The 10,051-nt window shown below is 33.0% G+C and overlaps 2 protein-coding genes and 1 long non-coding RNA gene across 3 annotated transcripts; 2 read left to right on the top strand and 1 right to left on the bottom strand.

Moving 5' to 3' along the window:
* Window positions 1-809: 809 nt before the first annotated feature.
* Window positions 810-1,422, top strand: LOC110640009 (uncharacterized). The gene is made up of 2 exons (XR_002492001.2): window positions 810-1,015; window positions 1,118-1,422. It is a non-coding gene; the product is annotated as an uncharacterized LOC110640009 (long non-coding RNA).
* Window positions 1,423-1,809: 387 nt separating this feature from the next.
* On the top strand, window positions 1,810-4,074 carry LOC110640007 (protein STAY-GREEN, chloroplastic). The gene is made up of 4 exons (XM_021791140.2): window positions 1,810-2,588; window positions 2,671-2,844; window positions 3,203-3,370; window positions 3,474-4,074. Exons 1-4 carry the CDS (start codon window positions 2,475-2,477, stop codon window positions 3,816-3,818), a joined length of 801 nt encoding a protein of 266 aa, XP_021646832.2. The 5' UTR covers window positions 1,810-2,474; the 3' UTR covers window positions 3,819-4,074.
* Window positions 4,075-5,049: 975 nt separating this feature from the next.
* LOC110640020 (B-type cell cycle switch protein ccs52A) lies at window positions 5,050-9,518 on the bottom strand. The gene is made up of 10 exons (XM_021791153.2): window positions 8,839-9,518; window positions 8,614-8,736; window positions 8,422-8,526; window positions 7,932-8,111; window positions 7,634-7,696; window positions 7,296-7,490; window positions 6,247-6,348; window positions 6,093-6,155; window positions 5,905-5,973; window positions 5,050-5,492 (listed from the first exon to the last, which is right to left on the bottom strand). Exons 1-10 carry the CDS (start codon window positions 9,340-9,342, stop codon window positions 5,439-5,441), a joined length of 1,458 nt encoding a protein of 485 aa, XP_021646845.2. The 5' UTR covers window positions 9,343-9,518; the 3' UTR covers window positions 5,050-5,438.
* Between the last annotated feature and the right edge of the window lie 533 nt (window positions 9,519-10,051).

The following is a 10,051-nucleotide window of genomic DNA, read 5'->3' as shown; positions in this document are numbered from 1 at the left end:
AAGAGAAAAAAAAATTAAAATAGAGGGTATTGGAAATTTTATTGAGGATTTAAAGTAATAACAAAATAATTGAGATAGTATTAAAAATTTTAGTAAGTATATAAAATAATAAAGTAGGAAAATTGAGAGAGTATTGAAAATTAAAATGAGTGTAGAAAATAATTATTTAGAAAATTTAAGAAAAATTAAGAAAATATTAAGAATTGAAGAAAATGCAGAGAATAATTGTATAGAGAATTAATGATATATATAAATGAATTAGGAATGAGATAACATATTTATTGAATTTTTTTATATTTAAATCGCCGATTTAATCCGATTCGAAACCGCCGGTTCACGATTCTTAAAAAATATGAACCTGAACCAAACAGCAGAACGATTTCGGTCCTATTTGAAATCGATTCTGATTTTAATCGGTTTTGATCCGATTTTGACCGAACCGATTTCAATTCGATTCCGATTCAAAACCAGACCTTGACCACTCTTATGTATATGTATATGTATTTATGAATATAATTTAAATTTAAAATTTTATAATTGTAATGAGATTCTATTACTATTATTGAATTAAAATTTATTATTTCTTAAAAAAATAAGATTTATTAAATTTTATAATTTAAAATTTTATTCTTATTTTAAAATAATTTATTCTATTTTAATCCCTTCATCTAATTTAATTATAAGTTAAAATAATTAAGTTTTCTGATGTGTAATTTTATTTTATTAAAAAAATAGTTAGCGTAACTAAATTTTATATTTAAATAATCAAGAATAATAACTTCAGTTTTGAGCTCTTTAAAATGGTTGGCGTGTTCCAAAAATCTGGATTCTTGGGGGTATAAAATCTGAAAATTTGCAGTCACATGAAAAAATAGAGGCACGAAGGAGAGATCGAGGGAGAGACATGGGTTCTCTGATTATTATTGCAAAGCCAAGACCTCTTCTTTCTGAACAAAACATTTCCTTCTTTCCTCCAAGAAGAAAACCCATCAAGAAGAACGTATCTCTTGTTCCTGTAAGCATTATCAGTTTTCACATATGTTTTGTTCAGGATTCAGATGTTTTAATAATTTCTTTCTCTTCCCTCTGATTTTGTGGATTTTACTGGATTTATCAGGTCGCAAGACTACTTTGACCGGCCATTTTTGAAGCTTCGAAGAGGATGATCTTCTTTTTAGGGTGGCGCGCGAAACGAGGCAACAGGAAAAGCTGCAGAGGAGTTGTGCAACCACACGATAGTTTGGCTTGCTCTGTTATCAGGATGAAAATAATTGATTCTGAGAATTTTGTTTGGGGTTCTCTGTATGCTATTGTATTGCTTATGTTCATATTATGCTTTCATTTTTCTTGGATTTACTATCATTAATGCTTGGCATTATGTCAATTATGATAATATTTCCCCCTTATTTCTTTTTTGAGTTATTTATGTATTTTTCACTTATATTATTTCATTAAATTTAGAGCTATAATTAAGAGAAATAGAATTTATATTATAGAATATCAATATATAATATATAAGGTACTTGTAAAAATTATTATATTTTAATTTATTAATAATTTAATATTTGAATTTATTTTGAATTTAATTAAAATTTATCATATAAATTATTTAAATTTATCTTAAATCTAATTATTAATACATAAATAATATTCAAATTTATTTAGTTTTATATATTTTAATTAATAATTTAAACACATTTTATGATTGAAATATATTTTAAAAAATACAGCTTGTGATAAAATACTGAATTAAAGGTCATTTGGATATGAGTTTAAATATCTCCCCTTGTTAACAATGTTAAAGAAAAAAAATAAAAAGGAAGAATAAAAAATCCCCTCATTTCTGATCTTGTGCAACTGAGGACAGAGTAATAAAAATTTTGATTTTTTATTTAATGTAATATCATTAATTATAGTGAAATTTAATCGTTGAAGGAACATGAATTGGTTTTATTGTATAATTTTAAAGCTGCAGGCCTGAAGCCCCCACTTCCTAGGGAAGCAAAAGGGAGAGGTGAAGAAGGTGCAACATGCATGTGAGAGTAACATCTCAACAGATGTGCTTAATGCAAAATTTCACTACGTGTCCAATTGTAATCCTGGTTCAGTCAAGAAGGCAACTCCTTGAAGCAACAACCAACCCCTTCGGAAAACTACCATTAGTCTATTGCCCACACGCATCGAAACCTCATGAGCTTGCAAGTCCATATAACGTCAACTTCTTGCTTCTCTATGGTCCTAACCTGAATCTTCCAAGTCTTCAAGTCTAAGCACACAAGCAAAGCAAACCAAAGCGGAGAAAACATAGAAGAAAAAAGAGGGTGAAAAAAAAAAAGGCAAAAGAGAAAGTAATAAAATATTCCCCCCCTTTCTTCTCCTACAGTTTTCAAGTCTCCAAAATTAGACTTGAACATAATTGAGTTCTATTTCTGGATGCCCAAAAAAGTTGGGAGCTAACAGGGAAAGGGTCAGAGATGGGTGCTTTGTCTATTGTTTCTCTGCTTCCTTTAAAGCGAAGACCATCTGTGTTTGAGCAGAACAGCCCTCTCTGCCCCTCCAGAAGAAAACCCAAGAAGAGAATCAGTCCTGTGAGTTTCTTTTTTCAGTTAAAGGTTGCAATTTTTTCATGCTTTAAGATTGATTTCGATTAGTGGGTCTTGACTGGATCAGGTGGCAAGATTATTTGGGCCATCAATTTTTGAGGCTTCAAAGTTGAAGGTGTTGTTTGTAGGGGTTGATGAGGAGAAGCATCCGGCGAAGCTGCCGAGGACTTATACACTAACACATAGTGATATTACTGCTAGGCTTACTTTAGCCATCTCACAGACAATAAATAATTCTCAGGTAATCCTTGATCTGCTATACCCAGATGCTAAATCATGGTTTTTCAGTCTGATTAAGTGGTTATCATATTTTGATTGAGCTGGAATCTTACAGAGAAAACAGAGCACTTTACGAGTTCTATTCAATCTTAAAATAAACAAATAAGAAGGGAATTTTTTTTTTATTTAATCTTTTTGGTTAACGAGAAATAGGAAGTGGAAAACAAAAGGCATCTCATGTAAGGTAATAAGATGTGTATAGAAGAAACAGAGGAAAAACAGGGTATTAAAAAATGTACATTTGCTGCTTGATTTCTTGATCAGAACTTTTGATTCTTGAACAAGAGGAAAGAGAAATTTTAGTGAGGATTTGGTTGCAGTTGCAGGGATGGTCCAACAAATTGTACAGAGATGAAGTTGTGGCAGAATGGAAGAAAGTGAAGGGAAAGATGTCTCTTCATGTTCATTGTCATATAAGTGGAGGCCATTTTTTATTAGATTTATGTGCAAGGCTCAGATATTTCATCTTCTGCAAAGAACTCCCTGTGGTAAATCTACCATTAACTTCTGTTAATCAGTGATTTAATATCTTCTAATTTGATCATATCATCATTTTTTTTTTCTTTTCCTTCTAATTTTGTTATGAAATAGGTGTTGAAGGCCTTTGTCCACGGAGATGGGAATTTGTTTAACAATTACCCAGAATTACAAGAAGCTTTGGTTTGGGTTTATTTCCATTCAAAGATTCCAGAATTCAATAGGGCAGAGTGTTGGGGCCCTTTAAAGGATGCTGGAGCACCTTCTTCTGGGGTCCATAGACCCCATGAAAGCAACCAGCAGGCAACCCCAGCAAGTAATTGGGACTTGCCCGAGCCATGTAAAGAGAACTGCGAGTGTTGTTTCCCACCAATGAGCTTAATCCCTTGGTCACAAAGACCACCCCACAGAGCTGAAGGGACCCAGCAGAGCATTCAACAAGCAGCTCAAAAACCCTAAATGGTTTGTCCATTTGCCCCTAACGTCTTGTCGCGCCTGATTGTTTTCTATCAGAAGGTATTGCTCATGTATATTTGTATGTAGGGATTGAAAATGGTATGCCTTCCTTGGGATACATTTAGACTCCAAGCTCTGTTTTTCTTTTGTATTTATTGGAATTATTTTAGTTTTATTGTAGGATGTGTGTCGAATTTATCCTGAAGAATTTGTGATAATTAGTGTGGTTCCATCATATATAAATTTTTTTTACTCGTAATCATATATAAATGATTTAATAAATAAATTTAATGGAAGAACAAGCGAAAATTTACTTGATTAATTAATTGCAATTGAAAATATAATTTCAATTGCAATTGAAATTATAATTTCAATTGCAATTAATTATAATTATAATTTTAACTAGTTATATAAAAATCATATTCGAATATTTTTAATTTTAATTAATCATAACTAATTTTAATTTTAACATAAAAATATAAATATAATATTTTTATTATTTAAAAATAAAAAAATGAATAAATATTTAATTTATTTCACATATGTATCTCACTTAATAAGAGCAAAGCAGTTTTGAGTTTAAATTAAAAGTTTTGTGACAAAAAAAAATTTAACATTACTCCTAATAAGGATTTGAACATTCTTTTATGGCACGGTTAAAAATCTTTGACATCGTTTTCATATTTTCTTTTCTTTATAGAAATGGGGTCTTTCTTGCCCCGTGAATTAAAAACATTAAAGAAAAACACTTGAAGCTATGGCTACTTCTACCACCCACGAGTCACATAGGGTGGGAACGTGGTTAGTAGCACATTTTAATGCAAAGAGAAGGTTTAATGGCTAAAAATGTGTATCCTGCGGCTCATGAAAATATATTTTATTATTATTTATTAATTATATATATTTATATTTTTTTATAATTATCAAATCTTAAAAAAAATACTCCTATTTTTATTAAAAATCATATAATTTTTCTTTTCAATCGAAAAATATTTTTTTATTGATTCACCACTTGAATACTCTAAATATTAAAAAAAATATAAAAAATATTTTCAAATAAAATACTTTCTGCAAAACAAATAGAACCTAAACGGGGAAATATTCTCAGAGAATGATGGAGAGCGAGTTATATATTACCAGACGATGGAAAGTCATTTACCATTCTAAAATGGAGTTGTGATAATAACAAAGAGCACTCAAAAAGAGTACTCGTTGCAACCAGACTACTCAAACCTTCCCGAATACTACAGATCTTTTACTCATGGATAGAACAATAATACAAATGCCGTTTTATTTACAAAACTATGAAGACTTGCTGACCAAAATGTTAGCATTTAGTAATGATACAAAGAAAACACCTCCCACTATACACTTTATAAATCAAGGGACAAAGGGGCCAGCACAAAATTAATAATTTGCAGGAACCACTAGAAATATCATTACATCCATTCACACGCTCAGCCCTTTCAGGTCCCTGCAAATTTCCGCGCTGGTCAAGGGTTGCTTCAAGAAAATCAATCTGATGAGGCTCCATTTTGTAGAATAATCTTCGAGCTGAAGACATATCTACGATCTTTTGTTCCTCCGATGAAACAGCCACAGATTCTTTTAAGTCTCCATTAATTACCGGATTGTAGTTCTTCCTAGAGATGATGCTCCAATTTCACTGTCAGTGTTCTGCAATAGTAGTTCATCCTTACATGAGTTAGTATAGAAAAAAAAAAATACAAACTAAAATATTATTAAAGAATTTGATTTTCTAAGCACATGTAACAAGAATCATGTCCAATTCTGACAACCGCACCTATGATACAGTAAGCTGATATTTTGGGGGATAGCAAATAAAGTTATAGGAAACTTCCAATTCCATTTATTGGTAAAAAACAACCATTGTTTTTCTTTACCAAAGTTATTGTTGCACCCATCCTATGAAAATAAACTGAAACTATAAATTTTGTGTATTAGAGGAAACATCCATAAGAACAGAGAATTGGGTGAGAATCGTAAAATATACTAAGACCATATTGGACTATCAAACATAGCTGCTGTTGTGGTGGGATTGAATTAATGATATTCACAAAGAATTTACCTGAGATTTAGGGGAAGGGAACACATTCCAAAACCGTAGAGTTTCATCCCCTGCTCCCGTGACAATGGTCTGAAGCATATAATATAGCTTAGGAAAGAATAAGAACTAACATAAAATAAATACTTTGCATGACTGCTTATATATCTAGAAAAAGAACAACTACAGTTAATTAATGGAGGATGAACTACCTGTCCATCTGGTGAGATGGCAAGATAAAGTACTCTGTATGTATGACCAGTAAGAGTTGCCAACTGGAAGAGCAGAATAAATCTTAAGAGTTAAAGACACAGCTAACAAGAGATAATTTTGTGAGTATAATAAAAAACACAACAAATTTAGCACCTTTGACATGGTGGGGTATCTCCATACTATTATTTGGTTTTGAGAGTACCCATGAGTGCTGACAAGTTCATTGACATTCTTAGACCACACAAGATTGCACACCTGCCACAGTTACAAGGTGGATATCAGTACATCTAAGAATTTGAAGAAATAGAGAGAGAAATAGGCAACTTTTGAATAGGCAATGTTCTATATTTATGGCAGCTTCTTTTCCATATTACTTCACAGAAGAGGTACTAGGTACTAACTATGAAAAAACTACACAACAAAAAATATCATAAAACATGCATAGCACAGGAATGAACCATAATTAGAAATTCTATAATCATGCACAAAAACACACAAAAATCTATTTGTCGGCTCTAGAAAATGTGTTATGGGTAAAACTGGAGGAAATGCTTCATTATGGACAACTCAACTCAACTCAACTAAGCCTTTATCCCCAAAAATTTGGGGTCGGCTATATGGATTCGCTTTCTCCACTCTGAACGATTTTGGGTTAAATCCTCAGAAATGTGTAATGCTTCTAGGTCATGTTGAAATGCTTCATTATGGACAGTGCAAAAAAAAAAAGTTATTAAAATAGGCTCTTGAAAATGTGTTATGGTCCCTTGAAGAGATAGCTAGAGCATAACATGGTTGCTCATCCCCCATCCCATCTACTTTTCTATACTTCTCTTCTTCTATTGGAAAGGCAAATTTATTGAAATTCAAAGTTTATACTATTTGTGGGTTCTTTTCTAGTAATTACTTGAAACACTGGACATTTTTTTCAAGTAAATGGTGCAACTGCATCTCATGGCACATCTTTCACTAATTTTCAGTTAACTAGAAACCAAACTCAACTAGTTGAGGATGAATAGAAGAGAACTTGTTGCACTATTCTCAAATTAGTTGAGATCAGCAGCACGAATCAATTTGCGAAAAAAAAAAAAAAGGAACAAGAAAATAAATATGATAACTTATTTACTTGTTACGGTTTCCCTTGCCATGCATATATTATATCCAAAAGGGCATAGAAAATATAAAATAAGAATTAAGTACTTCACCTGACTGCCAGTGTCCATGCAGCTGAGATGTGAATTACTGGTTGTATTCCAGAACCTTACACACCGATCTGCAGTCCCACCACCAGATGCAAGAAGTCCATGAAGATGGGGTGACCAAGCAATTGCTTTTACGGCCGCAGTATGCTCACAGTATTTTAGCACAGGTTGAGTTGAATGTTGATTCCAAACAAAAAGCTGCATATGGATGACAAAAATTTAGTCTTCAATAACGAAAAAAAAATCAATACCTTTCAGCAGTATAAACAATTGAGGAAAATGAATACTTTTCAGCAATCTCAACAATGAGCACTATATATGAAAAAGGTGCCATTACTTACTCTGTTATCATTCCCACCAGATGCCAACTCACGATTATCATAAGACCACTTTAATCCACAGACCTAAACCACAGCCCATTATTATTAGGTCAAGAAGAATAGTCAAATTCAAAGTACAGTGATGGGTAGTAGATATAGTTTCTAACTAAAAATTTAAAAAATCGTAATTGGTAAAATGAAATCAACAGAGAAGCATGCAAAAGCAGAATAAATATTCTGAGTGAAGTCCAAGGTAGTAATGAAAAGAGTAAAATTAATTGGTCTAGAAGTTCTGGGCTCAAAATGTTAAAAGTCCAACCTCTGACTTGTGCCCGGAGAGTTTGCTAACGAAGTCTTCCTGAGCACGTATATCTCTTTGAAGAATACTCTTATCCCGGCTACCAGAAGACAACACAGATGAACTCCAGGCCAAGGCCCCAACACGTAATCGATGGCCCTCCATGGTTCTTACTCTTTTACAGCGAGATGCATCCCAAATCTATAAACAAGATGATTAGACGGATTAGTGAAATAATGCCAGTCATTGAAACAAGCGAAAATCCAATGAGAACACTGATGGAAGTGTTTTGCACAAGTGTAGTATAAACATGTTATATTCCCTTGATGCTGCGAAGGAGCAAAGAACACAACCAACTTAGTAACATCAGAAACTCTTGAAGGTTAGTTGTTTCATGTTAATGCACTAACTTGATTCTTGCCTGATATAAACAATACCCAAATTCATTTTAGATATTGTTGCTAGTCTATTTTACAAGGAAATTCAATATGCATATAAAGAGAACACTAACCTGGACTTTCCCATTACTAGTTCCAACAGCTAGATGTGTTCCACGCTGAGCCCATCCCACTGAACACACACTATCGTCAATCCCCAAATCACACAATTTTGTCACCTACTTGAGTAAAAATGCAAAAAATCAATAACTAGAAAAGCACCAAAATAACTCAAACAGCAGCAAACTTCAAAACCCAGTACTGACCTTGCTACTACAAGCATTCCACAAATACACACAATTCCCCAAACCCACTGCTAGTACATTATGCGACGACCAGTCCACTAAATTCAAATAAAAATCATCTTGCAATGCGGGTGCGTCCAATACCTAAACGAACCAACAATTAAAAGAAAGTCAATCACGATAAATCCAGAACAAAATATTCCGAAAAATTTCAAAGACCCATATTCAAAAGAAATTTAAAATTACCTTATAAGGTGATCTTGGGACCTTCCTCGGAGTCTTAACAGGGCTATGGCTAACGCCAGGTCTCTCGTCATCATAACCAAAAGGCGAAAGCGAGTGCATTGACTGTCTCGTCTCCGTCTTGAACCGGAAAATATTGCGTCCCGGCGAGTCCCTTTTATCCGGCGTCTTGGATCCAAAAAGAGCAGAGCGGAGGAGTGCTGCGTAGGCACTGGAGCTGTCCTCCTTTCCTCCGTCAGACGCCGGAGGATTCGTCGACAATGGAGGCGAAGACGACGAGATGTTGAATAGGGCAAAATTGGAGTTGGATCTGCTAGGAATAAACCTATCGGAATAAATCGTTCTTGACGGAGATATATAGTGGTTGGAATTGATCAAGCGGCTCACGTGGTCAGATGGAGTTAGGGTTTCGAGATTCAGAGACGGGCGTGGCATGATGGCAGGAACATTCAGCTTGGACGAAGGAACTGATTGGACAGTCAATGGTGAAATCGTGGGATCATCCATTGGAGATTATGACACTGCACAACACAGAAACCCTAGAGAGATAAAAAGAAAGGGGTTGAGGTTGAAGAAGATGGGTGGGATTGGGCTTAGGCGCTGGCGGGTATAGCGTACAGATATGTGAGATTGGGTTTGGTGTCAGGCTGTTAATTTTCCCGGGAAATAATTGTCAACCTACGCTAAGCTGCCTGATTTTTTCGCTCGAAAATGAGAGTGGTAATTGCATGTGGGCGAGTATATATAAAGGATGATATGTAGAAAATATGCACCGTTCGGCTGTAAGCCCCTTTTAGGGCCTGTTTGGATTAACCGGTGAATACAGCTGATAGTTGTTAGCTGATTCTTTATTCTGTTAGGTGATGGTGATAGCGATAGTGATGATAAATTGTTTTATATTAAGTGTTTGGTAAAATTATATTTAGCTGTTGCTGTTAATATGTGAAATGACTAATAAGAGTATATATCATATAATTTATTTTATTATTTAAATAAATATAAAATTATAAATTTATTATATTATATTATTTATTTTATTATTAAATTAAATATATAATTATTAAATTAATATATTATATAATTTATTTTAGTATTGAAATAAAAAAATAATTATTTTTTAAAGATAATTAAATAATTTTAAAAATATAAATAAAATAATAAAATAATTATTATTGTTAATAAAAAAATTTATAATTAATTTTAAGTTTTTGGATAT

The sequence above is a fragment of the Hevea brasiliensis genome, chromosome 16 (assembly GCF_030052815.1).
Source record: "Hevea brasiliensis isolate MT/VB/25A 57/8 chromosome 16, ASM3005281v1, whole genome shotgun sequence".
NCBI lineage: Eukaryota > Viridiplantae > Streptophyta > Magnoliopsida > Malpighiales > Euphorbiaceae > Hevea > Hevea brasiliensis.
The sequence above is the reverse complement of the archived record's forward strand: the minus strand, read 5'-3'. Positions and strand labels throughout refer to the sequence as shown.

What these genes read in the sequence shown, in the direction of transcription:
- LOC110640007 (XM_021791140.2), top strand. Translation starts at nt 2,475, where the DNA reads ATGGGTGCTTTGTCTATTGTTTCTCTGCTTCCTTTAAAGCGAAGACCA. An exon ending in CCAAGAAGAGAATCAGTCCT is followed by an intron (nt 2,589 to 2,670) that starts GTGAGTTTCTTT and finishes TGACTGGATCAG; the next exon opens with GTGGCAAGATTATTTGGGCC. An exon ending in AGACAATAAATAATTCTCAG is followed by an intron (nt 2,845 to 3,202) that starts GTAATCCTTGAT and finishes ATTTGGTTGCAG; the next exon opens with TTGCAGGGATGGTCCAACAA.
- LOC110640020 (XM_021791153.2), bottom strand. Translation starts at nt 9,342, where the DNA reads ATGGATGATCCCACGATTTCACCATTGACTGTCCAATCAGTTCCTTCG. An exon ending in TCCCAAGATCACCTTATAAG is followed by an intron (nt 8,737 to 8,838) that starts GTAATTTTAAAT and finishes TGGTTCGTTTAG; the next exon opens with GTATTGGACGCACCCGCATT. An exon ending in GGAATGCTTGTAGTAGCAAG is followed by an intron (nt 8,527 to 8,613) that starts GTCAGTACTGGG and finishes TTACTCAAGTAG; the next exon opens with GTGACAAAATTGTGTGATTT.